The sequence below is a fragment of the Arachis stenosperma genome, chromosome 7, assembly GCF_014773155.1.
Source record: "Arachis stenosperma cultivar V10309 chromosome 7, arast.V10309.gnm1.PFL2, whole genome shotgun sequence".
NCBI classification, from domain to species: Eukaryota; Viridiplantae; Streptophyta; class Magnoliopsida; order Fabales; family Fabaceae; genus Arachis; species Arachis stenosperma.
In genome coordinates this window covers 33,113,838-33,134,845 of record NC_080383.1, presented here as the reverse complement: position 1 = coordinate 33,134,845, position 21,008 = coordinate 33,113,838, and the positions used below count along the sequence as shown (strand labels likewise).

Sequence of the window (21,008 nt, the reverse complement as noted above, 5' to 3'; positions counted from 1 at the left end):
TGATTTAGGTATGCATAATTAGACTTTTATATTATTGCTTTTATTTATAACTTTAATTTCACTTGAACTTTTTCACTTGTGTTTGTGGCTATTTTATTTTCTATATTGAAATGTATCGTGTAAATTCATTAAATATGGTGCTATGTCAGAATCTAATAAAATTGTTTCCTATCATCTTTAGATTTTAAAATTTTAAATATTTTCATGATGAAAATTGCTACTAGCGATTTCGGTAAAGCACAGATCACAACGATTGATTTCTATAAAAGGAAAATCCTTTCTAGCGATTTTTATTTTTAAAAGATTACATTCGAAGAAATAGTTACAGGCGGCTTCTATTACATTATAAATTTGGACTTCATCTCTACTGTGTCATGTTGATGGTAATCACAATTGCCAAGATTATGTAAAAAATAAAAGCGGTATTTGTGCAATTGTGCTCCTTAATCTCTAATATTGCTTCACGAATTGGACAACAAATATGGTAGTGTTTGGTTAGCATCTATGTTTTTAGGTAGTGTTTATTTTTAGAAATTGAAATTAAAATTAAGAGGCTGAGATGCAATATTATATCATGCGATCAAAAAATAAAACTAAAATTTTAGTATTGGAATACAAAATTTTAATTCTAGAATACAAAATATTAGTCTTAATAATACTTTCAAAGTAGGGACACAAAATTGCATTTGTTTACAAGTATGGAACAATGAGATAGAGACAACGAGACACAAAATTATGTTTAATAAATAAAATATAAATAGAGAAATTATGTCTAGAGATACTAAATTAGTATATTTTGTATCCTTCCCGACATGAAGAATACAAAGACATTAACAAGAGACAACTTATTTTTTATTTTTTTATTATTTTTTATCAAATTTTCATAATTTTTTTTATCATTATACTTTTTTTTCTATTTTTTTATGAAAAAATTGAGTAAATTAAATTTTCATAATTTATTCTACTTTATTATTAAACAAAATATAAGAATATTAATTTATGTTTCTGTCTTTTGTATCTTGTTCTCAGTGTCTAATTATCCAATTATTCTATTATCAAAACCAAACACAACTCAACAGATTAGAATTTTTGGGGACGGAACTAAAATTTTAATAATATTTTTTTAATAAGTAATGATAATTTAATAAATATTCTCATTTCATGTTTATATTTATCTTGAATCAAATACAATACTAAAATATATATACATTTTATACCAAATATAATATAAAAACTTAATTTAGTCTCAATTTTTTGAACAATCTCAGACTCTTTTTCAAACACAACCTCAAAGACATGAACATAATAGGGCACAGATTCCATGTGCCGACGCTCTCTGGCACACCAGTGCACATAGAGTTTATGTTCGGCTGACCGGTGCGCCAATTGATGATGGCCGTCGGATCTCTCTTGTTTTTATAATCCAACAGTAGAGATTATCCTACCTCTTCTCTCTTTTGATTAGTTAGTGGATATCTTGTGTCAGAGGGGTCATTTTGCAAAATTTACTTTGTAGATGGTTAATTGTGTTAGATTTCAAAATTATGTGGGTTATGTAGAATTAGTTCACAATGTTTTAAGACTTAAATTAATGGCAGTTAATGATTCTGCATTAAGTTAATGATTGTGCATTAAGTCCCGGCAGCCTCCGGTGAAGACGATTCGACGCGGGTCCTCCTCTTTGACGCCACAAGAGATTAAACGTAATGCTCACCCAAAGTTAACGATTTCCCCCACAGAATCACACTGCAAAGCTGCCCACCATTCGGCGGAGACGGAAGAGGTAGCTCATAGGGCTCGTCGTTTCTCAATATAGGCATGGGACCGCCAATCCCACCTTAGTGAAAGCTCGGGATGATGATGGGGCTAGGAACCGGTCATCCTAGAAGCTGTACCTCTTGGGCGCCTTCTTTCCCTGGTGGCCAAGTCATACTCAGAATGGCGCATCTGTCGCGACTCGTTGGTTCGGAGGATGAAGATATGCATAGTGTCCTCGCCGGAGCTGGATTCGACCGTCGTCGGATAACAATGAGTGATGTTTCGACTAGATTATGGCTTTGCTGGAGACGACCAACAATGAAGGATCGAAGCGGCATGGGGACGGTGGGCGAGAGGATCACGAAGGAGATGGCAGATGGTGTTACTGGCCGGGCGGGTTAGGTTAGAACAAAGTTGGTTGAAGTTGGGTCAATCCTGATGGGCCTCTGGAGTATATTTTTTTCAGAGACCAATGATGGGCTCAAGTGGTGGGTTATTAATAATTTTGTTAAAAATGGATGACTGGTCTGGTTTGGTCCCAAAAATAAAAAAACTTACATGGCTGAAGAAAGAAGAGGAACACCCAGATTAACGCGCGTACGTTTACGTTTTTCACTCTAAAAAAAAAAGCGCGTACTTTTCAAAGAAGGGAATCACACTGAGGTACGTACTTGTTTAAACCAGTCCCTTCGTATTCTTTGTTGATCCAAGCATTTTAGTTGGAAATAGGTTTATCCTTTATAAAGGAACGGAATTTGGCATAACATTACGATACGGTAAATGAAAATAATTCCGAATGTTTATTCCGATAGTGTAAAACCGATTTACAAGGATAACTCGATAGACAGGTCTTTCATAACGCACCCGTAAATAGTTGCCGAAATGTTCTGGGATCATGATTTGGAAACGTTAAATGCTAACGACGCAAGATAATTCCCTAATTTTGTTTAAACCCCTCAAACGATTTGTTTTATTTGGCTGAATTATAGGCAGATGGGCTAAGTTATGAGTAACTACAAACAATTCACGATAAGCAGAGAACGAACCGATGAAAGTAGATATAATAATCGCTACAGAGTTTTAATTAGCTTTTCATAAGATTAAAAGGACGACGAAATAAACAAACTAGATAGATCATTCAAGGCTTTGGTCATCGACAAAAAACCAAAACAACATAAAGATGTCACCCATGTGAACGAGGTCAAATACCTCCGTCACTGTCTTCACCCTGCTCCGGTCGAATGCCTTCCTGGCGGGACAAAGATTTCTTCTTGGCCTTCAAAACATCGACGACACTGTTTGCCAGGAGTCGCCAATTTGAGCTTTCCGCCATCATTTCGGTTGCTTTGTCATACAGTCGTCGACCGGCCGCTTCATACTGTTGCAAGGTCCTGCGAAGCAACTTTTTCTCCCGGCGCCGTGCCTTCTTCTCTTCCTCCAGTTGATCCTCCTTTTGCTTCAATTTGACCATTAAGTCTACGTTCTTGGCATCGACTTGGAAGACTTCCTCTGCCGCTTTTTCAATCCTAGCCTCCCATAACTCCTCCCTCCTGACAAGTTCGGCCTCAACGAAGTCAAAATCCGCGGACTTTTCATTTGTACGGACGATGTTGATCAGATTAGACATCGGCTCTTCCGTAAGGTCGACGGGACTAACGGTGGGGTCGGTGACGGTCTCCTTCGACATTTTCTCAGAAGTACACAGTGGAGAGAGCAGTGGAGGGTGGCAGAAATAAGGAAGAGGATAAGGATAGACGGAGAGGTGAGAGAAGGAGTTACGGCAGAGAAGAACTTGGAAAGAAGCATTGGGTGGTTTATGGTTTGTCATTAAGGGGCACGTATACATATACCGTGTAAATTGGGAAGCTTCGTCGAATACTTTATTTCATAGAAAATGAGTAATTAATGTACTTGGTTTATTTTTGGGAAAATAAACGATTTATATTTAAAAACTAGTTCGATGGAAGAAAAAAAAAGGAACATTTTGCGTTAATATAGTTTTAAATTTGTTTTTCAATTTCAATGCTCAGCTTTAATAATTACGTCTAGGATCTCTTCGATTCACGTGCCAAACCCACAGATGGAGCATCGGTTACAGTGGGCGTAAATGAAGGCGTATGTGGCACGGTACCCGACTTATCTGGTAAGGCGTTTTACAGTATATAATCTCCCTCCCCAGCGTTCCCTCATCGCGTCTGGTCTTCCATGCTAACAAAGCAAGATAATTCCCTAATTATGTATCAACCCCTCAGATAATTCCCCGTTTTTTGCTTGGGGCTGTGAACTATCAGATACGGACACATTTAATTGATACAAAACAGCCCAAAAAATTGTTAACTCAATGGCGAGTCGCCGAAATGCGTGTTTTGTGTATTTTTGGGAAATTATTTCAATTTAAATCAACTCAAATTATTACTAACAAGAAAGGAGATGAGAAGATATTGATAGTTAACCGCATCTGGATTAAACGAAATTATACTGACTAGAAGCATAGAATATAATCTACCGAAACAATGGCATTCAAAATGGAAATGACTCAAATTTTGTTGTTGACATGTAGTAGTCATTGGCGAGGAAGGATAAACTAATTAACAATTCAATATTAACGGATTTTTGAAATCGAACCGATGAAAGTAGATATAATAATCGCTGCCAAGTTTTAATTAGCATTTCAAAAGATCAAAAGGGCGACCTAACAAACAAACTAAATAGATCGTTCAGGGATTCAGGCTTCGACAGAAACCAACACAACATAGAGATGTCACACATGTGCACCAGGTCAAATTCCTCCGTCCCTGTGTTCAATCTGCTCCAGTTGAACGCCTAATGGAGGGGACAAAGATTTCTCCTTGACCTCCAAAACATGGACGACCCTTTGTGCCAGGTCACGCCACTTTGAGCTTTCGGCCATCATTTCGTTTGCTTTGTCATACATTCGGCGAACGGTCGCTTCACACTGTTGCTGCTCCCTGCGCAGCAACTTTTCCTCTAGACGCCTTGCCTTCTCCTCTTCCTCCAGTTGATCCTCCTTCTTGTTCAACTTGACCATTAACTTCAAGTTCTCGGACCTGACCCTGAAGAGTTGCTGTGATATTGTTTCAACGCTAGCCTCCCAAATTTCCTCCCTCCTGACAAGTTCGGCTTGAACGAAGTCACATACCAGGAACTTTTCATCTGTACGGACGATGTCGATCAGTTTGGACATGGGCTGTTCCTTGAGGTAGACGGGACTGGCGGCGTTGTCGGTGACGGTCTCCTTCGACATTTTCTCGGTAGTACACAACGGAGAGAGCAGTGGAGGGTGGCAGAAATAAGGAGGTGGATAAGGATAGACGGAGAGGTGAGAGAAGGAGATACGGCAAAGAAGAACTGGGAAAGAAGCATTGAGAGGGATAGGGTTTGTCATTAACGTGCACGTATACCTATATAGTGTAGGCCCTATAGTGTAAAGTGAGAAGCTGCTTCGAATACTTTTTTTTTCCATAGAAAATGTGTAATTAATGTACGTCATTTTTTTTTAAAAAATAAAATATTTATATTTAATGAAAAAGAAGGGATAACAAGTTTAATACAGTTTTAAATTTAAATTTAAAATTATTTTTATGTGTTCAGCCTTTAAAACTACATTTACGATGTCTTCGATTCCCGTGCCAAAACCCAAAAACGAAGCATCGGTTACAGTGGGCGTAAATGAAGGCGTATGTGGCACGGTACCTGACTTATCTGGTGAGCCGTTTTGTAGTATATAAGTTCACTACCCAGTTTTCCTTCATCGCGTCTGGTGATCCATACTAACAAAGGTCCTCCTTTAACCTTCCGCTTCCACGACGTATTCACTAAATTTAAATCAAATAGGATGAAATTTTGTGCAACCTCCGAGAAAGGCAGAAGGGGAAAGAAGGCCGGATATGGGAGAACGAAAGGGAAAGGGAAAGTGGTGACCCCACTCGTCTGTCTGCTGACTCTTCTGCCTCGCGAAATATGGGAGAGAATTGCAGCCAGGGTTGCGTCGGCCTCGATCCATGATCTGTTTAATATGCAGGCGACCTGCAAGGTGTTTCTGGACGCAGCCCGCTCACCTCCGGTGTACAAGGTGGCCTCCATGGCAGAGATACCCGTCGTGTTTGGTTATGACATGGAGGACCGTCCCGAGGATGTGTTCCTTTTTAAAAGCGAGCGCGCAGGAAATCTGGCCGCTATATTCCGTATAGGGATGAGGGAATTCTTCTGGATGGGCCGAAGAGTCGGTGGGTGCGACACCTTGCTTGAGGCCGCCGATGCGGGCGACGTCCAAGCCCGCTACATGTGTGCGATGTTACTGCTGACGCCTGGTGTTGGGGACGAGGCGGACGCTGGCAGGGGGGTTGAAATGTTTGCGAACGTAATGGCTGCTGGAAAAATCGAGGTGTGCAGAGAACTCTTCGGGCAGTTGTTAGCAAATCCGCAGATTGGGGTCTAACCGTCGGATCCAGGGAAGCCCATAGTGTGTCGGTCAAGCGTCTGCCCGACCCGCGGGACCATGGGTGCCGCCAATGATTCGTCGAGTGTGTCGTGCGTCCAATGCCTTGCCGAGTTTGAGGTGTTGCATTTCCTTAGTCTGTTTACTTTCAGATGAAGCTTGTTTGTAACTAAAGTTGAATGTATTTCATAGCTAATGATCCGTGCGGTTGAGTTGTTTGGCTTTGTAAATTTCCGCTTTTGTGGGTCATACAAATGACATATCGAATCGATGCATATCACGGTGTTTTTACTTTTAAACGCTCCCACGCATAACCTTTGATAGAAGTACTACTACATAACTTCATTAGCTAATAGATTAAGCGGAATATAAAAAAAAAGTACAAACAGACTAGAACAGTTCAATATTAGCATTGGGCCTAAACAGTACAATATTAGACCTAAACATACATTGCCGGGGAGGGGAGGGGTCGGTTTACGGTGTCTCCATCCCGTTGTTGCACTGACGCCTAAGACCCGGGACTTCACCTGTCCAGCAACACGACGGCCAGCTGCCGTATCATTTCTCCCAGTTGAGTCCTAAGTTCATGTCTCTCTCTCTCCATCTGGGATACACGGTACTCGATCGACGTAACGGCCCGTTGTATGTCCTCAATCGATTGGCTGGCTGCAAATGATGTAAATTTGTTAGCAACGTATTGATACCGACACAAGTGATTGGACATGGTGGTGTCGCAAGAACACATTTTTCGCTTACCGGATGCACCTGGTTCCGCTGCGGGACTATTTCTAACCGTCGTATCGTGCCGTTCGCCGTGAACGACGAATCGATTGAAGTCAGTTGGCGGCGGGAGCTCGCTGCCAAGTACCAGAACAGGCGGAGTCGTCGTCACCGTCGAATCGTCCCGTCCGCCACGAACGAATTGATTGAACCCTGACGATGGCGGGAGCTCGCTGCCCAGCACCATTTCAGGCGATGCATTCACCTGGAAGTAGTCGTTCCAAGCATTCACGGCCTCTTGGTAACTCCGGTAACGAAGAAGCAGGTTCCGTGGAAAGCCATCCACCTGAGCCGCTGCCGTCTCGCTGTTGGGGTATATTCCGGGTATCCTCCCTCTAAAGACCACGTACCAGACACCTTCTGTGCACATTTCCATCCGAATGTTAGAGGAGATCTGGTACACACTTGAGAGGGAGACGTGGTTAGGGTTGATGGTGGAATATACATTTTATTATTTTTTCTCTCACCTGGAGGCTAATAAATGGAAGAGTAAACAAATAAAGCAACTAGAGTGGTTAGGACTCGGGAGTAGGGGTGCAGGGAGTCTAGGTTCGCGAATAGTGGTGTAATTGCACCAGCAAAGAACAAATAAATAACATTTATCTTATTCCTTTATCAATATAATTATTATACTATCTGGACGCATCGATAAACGGAAACATCTAGGGAAACGTATGCGGTACTGAACCACAACCCTGTAACCCCCTCCCCCCTCCCATGGCGTTATATGAAAATGCAAAATGCCACAAGCTCAGTCGTCTATCCTCTACATAATCTCCGATAATCACTCGACGAAGTTCTTGCAAATGGCCGGAAGTCCCGAGAAGGACACTAAGAAAGTGGACGTATCCGTTCAGCACGAATGCCCGCTGAATCTCCTTCCTCGCGAAATTTGGTCGATTATTGCCACCAAGGTTGCATCGAGTTCGATTGAGGATCTGTTCAACATGCAGGTAACGTGTAAGGTTTTCCTCGGTGCGGCGAGAGGCGACGCTGTATACAAGTATGCGACGATGTCTTACAAACCGCTAGCGCGGTTTTTAGGTAACCACGACGGGCTTGAAAGGAGATTCCTTGATCGCTGCTTGGAAGTGGGAAATGTGGATGCTATAGTCCGACATGGGTTCGCGAAATATCTACGGTTTGGTCACCGTGACAAAGGCATGGAACTGCTTGCTAGGGCCTTAACGGAGGGCAGCGTCGAAGCAGGTTACCTGTCTTCCATGTTGTTAATGTTTGATCACGAAGACGAGGAAGACATGGTTAGGGGTGTTCAAATGATAGTGGGTTTTATCAATTCTGGCCAGCTAGAGAGCTACACCAATTTCTTGACGGACGTTTTCAAAGATAACAAGGTGATCTTAAATGAATTGTTGGCACGCATCTGAACGACCGTAACTGTTAACCACTCACGCCAATCCTCCCCCAACTGTACTGTTGAGCGATTCGTCCAGTGTGACGTGTGTGCAATGCCTGGCCAAATACGATGTCCGAAAGTTCCTGTGGACTTATTGCGTTTAAGTAGTTTTCTAAACCCCAATGATCGAGGTTTTTTAGGAGTTTTTATTATGTAATTGCACTGAATGTATGTTTTATTATATAACAAGAGCGGGAATTAATTTGAATTTTGTTTCGGTCAATGGCTTCGCATTCTCTGTTCGTTCGAGCAATCTATTTTGAAAGATGTATTTCCTATAATTTCACATAATATTAGGATATCAAAAAGTAACATGGGACTTGTCCCATGTATGTATTCCTTTGTTTTATTATGTAGTGTATAGTGTAGAATGATGAATAATGTAATTAAATCAGTAGAAACCCGTAAACATTCTCGGAAATCCAACGCGCTGCCTCTGGTATTTGGCTCCAATATCAACAGATTAAATTAAATATAATCATATTATACGAGTTTAAGTTCTAGTACATAAGATCAAATGGTAGCAGAACAAAAAGAAAAAGGAAATAAAACCATCATACACGCCTGGACGAAAAAAATGACATTTAGATATCAATAATGTGCAGCACATCAACTACCTCCGGCCCCGTCTTCATTCTGCCCGGCCGGATGACGACGACGACGGAGCAAAAACTTTTGCCTTTCCTCCACAACGTCCAGCCGGCGTTCCAGGTCAGACCACGGAAGAGACTCAACCTCTTCTCGTTCATGGCGTTTGGCTATTTCTGCCTATAATTCCTTCTCAGTGAGAACCAACTGTTGAAGGAGCGCATCATTTTTTCGCTTTTCTGTTTTTAATTCTTTTTCAAGCCGTCGCTTTTCCTGCACCTCTTCCTCCAGTTCATCCTTCCTTGCCTCGAAGACGAACTTGGAGGCCATCAGCTCCACCTTTGCCTGCCTCAGTTCTGCGTTGGTCGTTACAAGTGTAGCCTTTAAGATCTCCTCCCTCTTAACCAGTGCCGCCTCAACGAGATCACAATTTGCGGACTTTTCATCTACGCGGATGATGTCGATAAGTGCGTCGATGGAGAGTTCCGCGAGGTCCTCGGGACTAATGGCGTGTTCTGTGATGGATTGCTCCGACATTTTCTCGGGATAAGAGGACGACGACATAGTGGCACTAATGGAGAAGGGTAAACTGAGGGTTGAGAGAAGGAGTTACGGGAAAGAAGAACTGAAGAAGGGTTAGTACTTAGTAGGGTTTGGGGTTGTCAATAACGGGCACGTATATATATATATATATATATATATATATATATATATATATATATATATATAGTAGAAAGTTGCTTGGATGGGTTTTTTACGCAAGTAACGTGTCAATGATGGGGTTTATTCACGAAAATAAGACATTAATCTAAACTATTTCGCTTGAAAAAAAAAAGTAAAGGATAACATTTAACATTTATTCATTGAGTAATTAACAAAAGCAATTACGGTTGTCATTAATATAACACAAGAATCGAAAAGTCAACATTAAATTTTTTCATCGTAAAACCAAATCAGTTGAATTGGATAGCACATTAGTATTTCGTTCGTCCCTTATTAATTAATTATCTTATCTTTTCCAGAACCATCGGTAGAGAAACGTACGAGGCACTGAACCAATTAAAAAAAATATATATCCTCATAATATATTTTTATTCTGTTTCTGTCTTCGCGCGTGGGTAGAGCTTGGTTAGTTTGACTTGGTCAGACTCAATGGTGCAAATTGGTTTATAGGTTTTCCCTCGCCTGGATGCTCAGTAGTGGAAGTGGAAAGGTAGAGGTTTACTGTCGCACGGACCCCACGCTTAGGAGTTAGTGTGTACTTCAAGCCGAATTAGGTTCAGAAGCAGGTGTGCAGGGATGCCAGGGTCAGGTGTAGGGGTGTGGTGGACCAAGTTAGATAGGAAGAAAAGAGTTTTGTTCTGTCAAATCTGTAACGACCCAATTTCTGGTAAGTCATGATCATACTAGAAACTGAGCGCTACCAACTTGTCTTCCTAATTATTATCTATTATTTACTATATGAGCCTGATTCGTTGTTAAAAGCGTAGTTATTTTGCGAGGTACTTTTTTTTTTGAAAACATTTGGATTAATAAACAGAATCATTCATAATCAATTCACAGATAATAATAGATAAAACAGTTATCAACAACCACACATAAATACATCTCAAGCATTTGTTAACATTCCGTGATCCAGCCTTTATTAGAGTAAAGATCTTTAGTTAGAACACCCCTAGATATAGCTAAATAATATCTATATACATATATATATACAACATCCCAGGCCCTGACCTGTTCAAGAAGTCCCTAAGCTGACGCCCAGGCTAGCCTAGACTCTATACTCACCTAGTCCCTCTAACCTACTAAAGCGAGGGAAAATACGTTCTAGGTCTTCTAAACTCAAGTCAGGTGGAACGTCATCAAAAGGTGGAAGGTCGTATACTACTCCTCTGCATGATCATATGACATCAAAGAGCATCTCTCAAGTACCTAGAGCGGAATTCTCTTTACGAACAGTCATCAGTGAACTACGGAAGGGTACTCATGCTTCCATCTGGAGGGGGAAGGGAGAGAGAAGGGGTAAGAACTGGGGAGTTCTTAGTAGGGTCGGGGTTATTAGTTAAGTTCATTAATTCTATGTTGTTTGGCAGATGAATAACAGAATATAGATGAGCAGTAAACAGAAGATAGATAAATTAAAAAAATAGAGACAACAAAAAGCAAGACACAAACAAAAGAATACAAGAAAATACAACACAAATACAAAGAATAGAATACAAACAAACAAAGCATACATTTACTCAACAATCATGACAGAGGAAATGCACAACCAAGTATGATGCATGTCTGTCCTATGCAGGCCATGAGCTCACGTGTCGGTTTACATCCTGCATCCCGACATTACCTAGGAACAAGTCCCAGATATGGCTTCCCTTTGTGTCCTTAGTGCATATGTGTCGGTGGTAAGAATACCACTCCTTCGTGACTACTGGCAGTCGGCACAAAGCCCGACCCCATAATATACGCACAAGGGGAAACAGTGATCCTCAGTTCGTGGGCGTCCCCGAGATCAATTCACAACAATAAAACAAAGATCTTCAGTTCGTGGGTTATTCCCCGAGATCAATACACAATAACATAGTGATCTTCAGTTCGTGGGTTATACCCGAGATCAACATACAACGATTCATGGGTTATTCCCGTAATCAATGATTATCAGTCCGTGGGTTTTTCCCGCTTATAAAACAAATAACAATTTATGGGTTTCCCCGAGATCAATGATCATTCAGTTCGTGGGTACTTCCCGAATTCAACCAATTATCAGTTCATGGGTGTCCCCCGTAGTTAAACAACTAACAGTTTGTGGGGTATTCCCGCCTTTTATCATTTTTCGTTATCCTTTCTCAACCTCAACAAATCCACAAATCAATCTTCATTTCCTCTTTCCCTTTGAATCCTTAACACATATTCCTAAACCTTTCTTAACTTTCTCTTTATCTCTTTACTCTGCTCTAATTACTCTGTCTTCTGTATCTCTTTATTTTTCTCTGATTACTATTTCCTTTATATATATGTTACTCTTCTTCTCTTTATCTCTTTCCTCAACTCTGATTATTCTGTTCTCTGTGTTTCCCTACTCTGCTCTGATTTTCTCTGCTTAACATATATAGTTGAAGCTTATGTAAATTTCGGTATGAATAGTTAGCCTGTCCCAAGTATAGGTTCATTAAGTCTATACTGAAACAGTTTAACTTTTCATATAATACCTAACCCTAGTCGCAACTCAAGTACTATCTAAGTTGCCCTAATTCGTTCACTAATCTCTGTCTGTTTTCTGTCATTAAAACTTTACAGACTTTTTCTTTGACTTTTATCTTTTCTTCAACCTTTATCTTTTCTTTATCTTTTCCTCACTAACATGTTATTACCACTCCCTAAGTGTTTTATGAAGGTAATTATGAGATTCTGCACTTAAAGTTGTCTTTCTAAAGCTTTTACAGAAAACTGCCTTTTCTGCATTATTTTATTATTTTTATTAAAATATTATTTTTAATTAAATATTATTATTTAATATTTTATTATTATTTATTATTTTATCATTAAATTTTCGATATTTACCTTGCCTTTACCTTTTCACTTTCAAAATTAACTTTTTACCCCGGTAACTTTTAATATTTCTACTTTTACCACCCTAACTTTCAGAAATTACCAAACAACCCCTAAAACACCAAAAATTTTACTTCCTTGCCCTTTTTAAGATCTAAGGCCTGTTCTTCATTGTTCTTCATCACACTCAAAGTGTTCTTCATGTTCTTCATAAATTCTTCAGATTCTTTCTCTGTTTTTACCCGTTTTTCAGTCTTTTCAGCAACCGATTTCTACTATAATTCATAATAAATTAGCAGCCACTAAAACCCCATCTTTTCTACATGATTTCAACACAAATTGACCCTCAATTTAAGCTTAGGGTTTCGTTTTTCCAGCTGCCCAAGAACATGAACTTTAAAGCTTGAATTTCATCAAATTTCATCAAAATTTCACCAAATTTTCACCAAGAATCAATCATATATGCAACCAATTTTTAGCACAGCCAAATAATACAACATTCAAACATCTCAAACACAAATAATCAAGATTAATTTTGTGACACCCTATCTTGATTTGCTGCCTCAAATCCGGTTACTCTTTCAGGTGGTCCTTAAGCACTTTTTCTTCCTAAATCACATCAAGAACAACTTTAAATCCAAAAATCCTCAACTAACCAAATCTCACTCAGTATGTTAGGAAGTGATTTCTAACCTTAGACTTTCTGAAAAGTCACGCTTCTTGGCCCTCAAGTCAAGTTAAGCATGATTCCTAAGGAAGAACATCAAGAAAACACATGTTTTGCATGGTTTTCCTTGAAAACCGAATTGAAAGGGGAAAGGAACAGCCATCTCACCTTATTTCCAGCCTTGATAAGTCACATGGTTATGTAGAGGAAGAAGAGAGGATCATTTTGGTGAAATCGGAGTTTTGATTTGAGTTTTAGTTCAGAAGAAATCAAGCTTTGAAGATTTATGAACCAAGAACTTTCTCTCCTTTTTCTCTTGGTGATTTTCGGCCACAATGAGCAAATGAGGCAGCCTTGGGGTTTTTGGGGGTGTAGGGTGAGTTGTGATTGGTTGGCTTGAAGGTGGATTAAAATAATATTAAAATATCTCAGGTGTATAACAACTAAAACTAGGTGTATCGGAACACTCGTAAAAATATCTCTAAAAATTATTTTCTGAGCTACTAGCATAAATGACACTAGTAACATATTTATTATGAGAATAAAACATGTATGATGAGGCCTTAGCATTGCTAAAGTCATCAGAGAGTGCTGGTGCTAAGCTGCACCAGTAAACTGTGAACCCGGTTAAACCGATTTTCTGTTTTTAACTAAAACTGACCAGGTAACCTTATAATATCATTCAAGAAGCTTCTAATACTCATATAATGATGATATTACCCTATTATCTCTCTTTTCTCATGAATCAAGTCCGGTTCGTCAAACTGAGACTATTTACGAAAAACCGGATCAAAACTCCTAACCGATACGGTTCAAAAACTATGTTCTTCGTGACTGCGTTATCGAGCTTGACTCGGAAAAGGTTCTAGCTTAAAGATGACATAATGACAATGGGGATTGAGATACTTGATGATATATCAAAGGTTCTCCTTTTACCGATCCTCCAGAGTTCTCCGTATCATTAGAAGAGATCTCACGTACTCGAAAATTAGGGTTGTTACAAAATCAACCATAAAAAAATGAATGCAATTATTCGATAACTTAATTTGATGTGATCATTGACGGTTTTTAAACGGTTTAATATTCCATAATGTATAGAATATGACATGTATTTAATTGTTTTATCTGACGCTTTCCAATAATAACGATTATCGACGAGCTCCATTAAATTTGCAAACAACAAAAATGTCATTCACGTTTCCCAATTCCCATTTCTCATTTCCGGATATCTAAGCAAACTGGAAAATGAAAACCAGACTGCCCACCGGCGTTTGGCAAAAGGATGCCACTTCTAATTGTACGTATAGATAAATACGGGTCTAAGTACATAAATTAAATGTACTAATTATCCGGTATTAACCATAATGTTGGGCAACGAAACGATTTACGCGCTAAGCCGTAAAAATTAACTAATGTCAGTGTATAATCTAATGTTGGGCAACGAAACGATTTACGTGTTATACCATTATTGTCCTTTTTATTTTTCCTTGACCGGCTGGAGAGTATCGGTCGTTGTGTTGAAGCAGGAATTGCGGATGCTATACTCCGACAGGGGTTGACGAAGTATTTCCGGTTTGCCCGCCGTGGCCTTGGGATGGAACTGTTGTCTGCGGCCTGGACGGAGGACAGCGTCGAAGCAGGTTACGTGTCTGCCATGTTGCTACTGTGTACATAGCTTCATCCGAAAATAGAAAGAAAGAAAAAAAAAACTCAAATGCTGCGGAAATTATATATAATTAAGAAAACTGAGTTTTACGCAGGGGTTATAGAACATGAAAAGAACAGCTAAGAAAATACGGAAACACAGCAAATAAAGACCTGGAAGGTAGATGCCGTGGGTCATATAGCCCCGACATCGTCTCCATTCTGCCCGGCGGTTTCCTGATAGTCAGAGCCGTCTGCCGTTGCCGCAGGTTGACCATACAGTTGGCGGACCAATAAACCTACCTTGATCTCCACAACCTCTAGCCTGCCTTCCATTTCACGCCACGGTGCCATCTGTTGCTGTTTCCTTCGACGAAGATCGGCAATTTTCGCTTTCAAAGCGTTTGTTTTGTCTTCGAGTTCGCGAATGGTGGTTTGATGCTGTTCCATCTCCGTGCGCAACTTCTTTTCCAACCGGCGGCCTTGATCCAGTTGATGCTTCCTGATACTAGCCCTGACTTTCGCGGTGATTGCCTCAATCCTCGCCGTCCTTGCTTCGTCTTGTGTCCTACGAAGACTATCACTCAGAAACCTCATCCTCTGTTGGAGGTTGTTGATCAGGTCTGCGGTCGGAGGTTCCTCGAGGTCGCCCGGACTAATGGCGTGGTCATCGAGGGATTCGTGCGACATTTTTGTCGGATGAAGACCGGGAGGTTTGGTAGACGACAACGGCCCTTGAAGCTATGAATTTTCTCCCGGCAGAGGTTATGGATAAATATAAGGATTATAGGAACTGACGAATGGTTATGAATTGTGACGGACTTGTGCATTGATATACATTAATGAAAATCAAAATTTAAGTTAATAATAAATAAATTAATACATTTTAATGTGGTTAATTAATGGACGTATTCTATTCCTTGAAAAAAATGAAGATAACAATGCACCTGGTTGTTTTATCGATAAACGAAGAAAAAGCCTGGGGAAACTTATGCTGCATCGATTGCGCAAAATCCGCTATGATTGCAAATCTTGGCAATGTGACGTTAGAGTAGACAGGAAGGGCTGAAGGTCTATGGACTGCTATGAATAACGTGGCAGACAGGACTTGTGTTGATCTCAAAAAAAAAAACTTAATTACTTGGCTATGCAACGGAGAGTCACCGAATGTGAGGTCAGTAAGTGGAAACAATTGTATTTTTCATAAGTTAAATTTTTAATACTAAGTAGAAAACACAAAAATAAAAATGATGGCAAAACGAGTCAAACAGTACCAAAACGAGTCAAATAGTTGAAAAAATTATTACATAATAGTGATAATACATATATTACATAGGATAACCAAAAAAATATTGAGAACCTATTCCTATCCAATCAGTCAAAGAGGTGGACAAACATGATCAATTCATAATCAGCCCTACAATGCACGCACGGAATATGAGCAGCACCTCCCTCACCGTCGTTTACGTCCTACCCTCTTCCATAGCGTTGATGGCGGTAAATGGCACCCATGTTTCCACGGCTTGGACATGCATGCGAAGAACAGACTTGATTCTCTGCGTTTAGCCTTGGCAGGCGACGCAGGTGTCTCCACGTCCCTTGGACAACGCCGCGGAACACCAATTTGCAGTTTGTTAGGGCACCGGCCGTCTCAAGTCCACGAAATGTTTGTAAGCCCTTGTTCTTTGAGTCGGCGTCGTCGCATAGCATCAGCATCATCGCCACTGTGTACTGGGCTGCCGAATGGTCCTGGGCTGCGACAACGTGTATGGTTTCCATCCCCGCAAAACGACACTTGCCTAGGAAAAGGTCAGACACAACAGACCGAAACAGAACTTCCAGGTGCCCACTCTGCCTGCATCGCGCTAAGAAGTTTCTTCCCGGCTGGTGCATGGGACTCACACTCCACCATCGTTGGTCCCAAATTGGAATGTTGCCGCATCTGTAAACGAAATCCTCATCCCCTGCATTACGTGCAGTGGTGCACGACATCCTGAGACTACACAAGTCCCTGACGGACTGTGCTGCGGTCCTTCCGGCAATTAAGGTCCATACATCGTGGGGAAGGTTGGCCGTGCCTGTCGGACGATATATCTCCTCCCTTTGTATTGAGCGCCCTCGCACGATAGATAAATGGTCGGTTATGTGTAAGTACTGGATAACAGAAAGGCTCAAAGCAGTTATCTCAATGCCTGTTGTTTACGGTGTCTTTATAGTCACCCGGTGCCGTGTGCGATGGTATCCCATCGGTTGTGTACTGTGCATCTACACCTACTCAGCTACAATCACGTCGTTTAGGGAGCCTGCCGGTTGAGTTTCCCGTCGGCTCACACACGGGTTCCTTAGCCAACACGTCCCTTGTATTCATATTTTTTAGTTTTTTTTCATTTTTGTTTAACTAACCGGTCAATAACTTCCCTTTTAAGTTCCGTTTTTTCCATTTCGTTGCTTGGGAATTCCCAAATATATTTTTTTGCTCTTTATGTTTTGTTATATCAGAATTTAATGCTAATAATTAAGTCTAATATTTTAATCATATTAATTGACATTATTTAGACATTGTTCAAAATTCTTGTTGGTTAACTATAATTTTAATATATCTATATGTAATAAGTATCCGATTACCTAAATAACATTTGTATGATAATAAAGTAGATAACCGCTAGTTAAAATAAATCACTGACAAAAAATTACATAATGGATATATAAAAAACAAAGCATTGATTACACGATGTTTCAAATTTTCAATACCAAAACTAATATTATACGTTCATACTAAACCGAAATATTATATGTCAATAATAAACCTAATATGCATAACAATCCTAAACCCTAGCTATGTCAACGAATCGTTCTACCTCATAGTCGGCACGACAACGAATGCACCGGATATGGTCGGCGCCTCCGACACCGTGGATGGAGCCCCGCTCTGCCGCCCTTCGGCGGTAGTCATAGAGAAGACCCATGTGGCCTCGGGTCAAGCATCTGGTCGAGTCACATACTGTATGTTCTTCTCCCTTATCCGGCATTTGGATTTCATCTGGCTAAGAAATTGTGAGGACTGCGAAGCAACTCGAGTAACATGTGGGGAGTAAGTTACCCGCTTCGAGCGTGCGAAATAGTTCCAAACCTTCTTTTTTGGCGTCTCTGTCGTCCCTTCGGAGGAACAACTCCGTTGAAAGTGTGTACTTGGCAGCGTCCAGCCCATTCCTTGCTGTATTTTGCAGCATTTCGCATCTGACGGCGTGGTTACGTCTTATGTAGAGCTCCCGCAGCGCCTCCCGAAATAAAAGTTCCGAGTGACCAATCTCAATGCACCTCTCGAAAAATCTTTGCCTAATAGGGTTCCGTATCCACACCCAATTCATGTCATGCGGAGCTGGTATGGCAACCATCCTGAGCACAGTATCGTCGTCGCCTACATCGCGTGCAACGCAACACGTCATACGAAACCTGCACAGGTCCTCAATCGATGTCGTCGCGACTTTAATGGCTATGGCTAACCAAACGTCGCAGGGTAGTTCGGAGGCGTTAGAGAAACGCTCCATTATAACTTTCGCTTGGACTGGGGCCTGCTAGTGTATATGCTTCACACGCTGTTATCCAGTGACTAGTGGTTTTGAGAGCAGAAATGCTAGTATATTTATGGATAAGGGTCGCCCTTTGGAATCCAATTCCCTCGGACTTAACCGACGCATAATTTCGTTGGCGAAAATCTATTTTAGTTTTCCAAAAAAAAAAGAAAAAAGGATTCTACGAACTTGCATTGTAAATAGAAATAACGTTATTAATTGAGGGCATTTATTAGAATTGTCGTTACGCGCTGGTGCGTATTTAGTCGACGGCTAGGAGCGTTAAAATTAAATCTAACTAAATTATATTCTAACTAATCATCATCGCATTCATATGTATAAATATAATTAAAGAAAATCATTCCTGGAAATTGCAATAGGCATCCATGCATGAAAGAGGAAACATGAAACGAAAGGCCGTAAACACAGAAAGTCTTAATTTGCGAGTAACATAAACTTGAATCACCACACATGGTCGCAGTGTACCCTAATATAAAACTAAAGCAAAAAGAAACCTAATACTACCTCTGACATGGGGGCATAAGCGTCACAATTGGTTGAACCATGTAGCCAACGCAGTACCAGGCGGTCGACTTAGGTGTTCTTCTTTGTTTTCATCCTCCATAACTCTGCCTTGCCCAATACACGGTCCCGGAGTTTGTTGAATGGTGTGCTGGTCAGGTTCACCGCAGTTGTTGCCCTGATCTCGTTCTCCCGTAACTGTAAAATGGTTAACGATCGGGTTTATTGTGGCCCTATAATTTAATAGCCGTAATCTACCATTTTTATTTGAGCGTACTTACAATCCCGTCCATGATCGGGTTGAATTTGTCCCCCATGTTGAGCCACCCAATGACCCATATCCCTGAGTTCATGCTGAATATTGATCCGACGAATAGACAGTAACCATCAGTACGTATTATGGATAACCTGTGAAAAGCATCACTGTGATACATGCATGTTTTATTTGATGATAACGTACCTCTGCCCACAATTAGGTATCCCTATGGGGCTCCTTATCGGGAAATCTCCGAAGTTGCTTGGTAAGGGCATAAAGTGCTTCTCGTAAACTGCTTGTGTCACGTTGTACAATACCCTTGCCTGCACGAACCGCGGAATATAAATTAGAATGCTTTTATGCACGCCGTGTTGCATGCTATGCCAGTATGCCAAATTAAAAGTAAAGACTACAATCAAAGTTGTAGTTAACCGTTTTCCGAATCCGGTCTTCCCGTTGAGGCGTCTCGAACTGGTTCGGCGATGAATCAAGGTTGTAAATTGCCTTGTCTTTGAGAGACACGAGCATCAAAAACCAGTGGCCCAACGCATCCTGCATGGGGACATAAATCTGCACAAGATAAACACGTATAGTTAATCCACTGAAGACACTTGTTCCTGGTTTAGATTTCGATGAACAAATAGTTCTCCTTTAACAGACAAGTTCAAGGAATCTGGATGGCCGCATCCAGTTCTCTATGTAACGGTTGAGCATTAACTCTGTCGTCTCCCCCGTTCAATATATCATCTTGCACAGACAACGCTGACGAATTAAATAAGTTATGTTCTATAAATCTCAGTGCGTCGACGACTGTCAACAACCGTTAATGGCGCAATAATTCATATCGAGTACCAACGCCAGATCAGGACTAACTTACCAAGACAGACGGCGGTAAGCACCAGTACGCGGGCGACGTGGCAAGTATCTCAGCACCGGTCATAGTCATGGCAACCAGATGGATGACCTGGTAACGAAGAATAGCCAAAAATATAAAATAAATAAAAAACCCCGATGATGTCTCGCGACACCATATATGTGTTTTTCCTACTCAAAACAAGCATAAACAGGTGCCATACCTTATCATCAACGTCATTTCCCGGTAGTAAGCTGTGTAAATCAATCCTGTCCGCGGACTTGACTCCAATACAGACAAGTTCCTCGCTATAGTAAGAGGAAAGTGTTAACGAATTAAAATAACCGCGATAAGTGGGTTTAAACACAACGAAGCTCGAGTTTTACCATGGATCAAGGTTTCCGTCGAACACGTACGCGAATAAGGCCGACTGTCGGTTGTTAAAGTCCATGGCAAGAGTGATCTTGAACCTCATCTACGACACATGTTTGTCAAAGATCAGTCGGTTAGCGCAGTTTTCGATAAACAAACTTACCGAATAGTTACCTTCTTGCTCGTTGAATGGGCAGACTTTTCCCTGCTGGAACCAGATCGCATAGAACTGTTAGTTCCATCATTGGAACGTCGCCGTTTGGCATTCCTTGTTGCCGATGGTGGTGTGTGAAACAACTTTCTCATGATGCTGTCGGTTCCTGCAAGGGGTGGAGTACTATTCTCAGGCGGATTTGGGACAATCGGCGTTCCACTAGCGATGCCAGATGCAACTTTCATGGAATGCGGGATTAACTGTTCATCCGTCTCCCCGTCAGAATCCAACAACACGATGGTTTTCTCAGAAATTACCGCAGCTGCGTTGTCGGTCTCCTTCTCGAGATCCCTCTGTCGGATAATAAGTTAAACCGATTTAGTATCAGGAACACCTACATGACACGTTACATACATG

At 40.9% G+C, this 21,008-nt stretch overlaps 1 protein-coding gene across 1 annotated transcript; it reads left to right on the top strand.

The window, feature by feature from the left end:
* The first annotated feature begins 7,737 nt into the window (after positions 1-7,737).
* LOC130939674 (putative F-box protein At1g67623) lies at positions 7,738-8,385 on the top strand. Its single transcript, XM_057867764.1, has one exon. It carries the CDS (start codon positions 7,738-7,740, stop codon positions 8,383-8,385), a length of 648 nt encoding a protein of 215 aa, XP_057723747.1.
* The last annotated feature ends 12,623 nt before the right edge of the window (positions 8,386-21,008 follow it).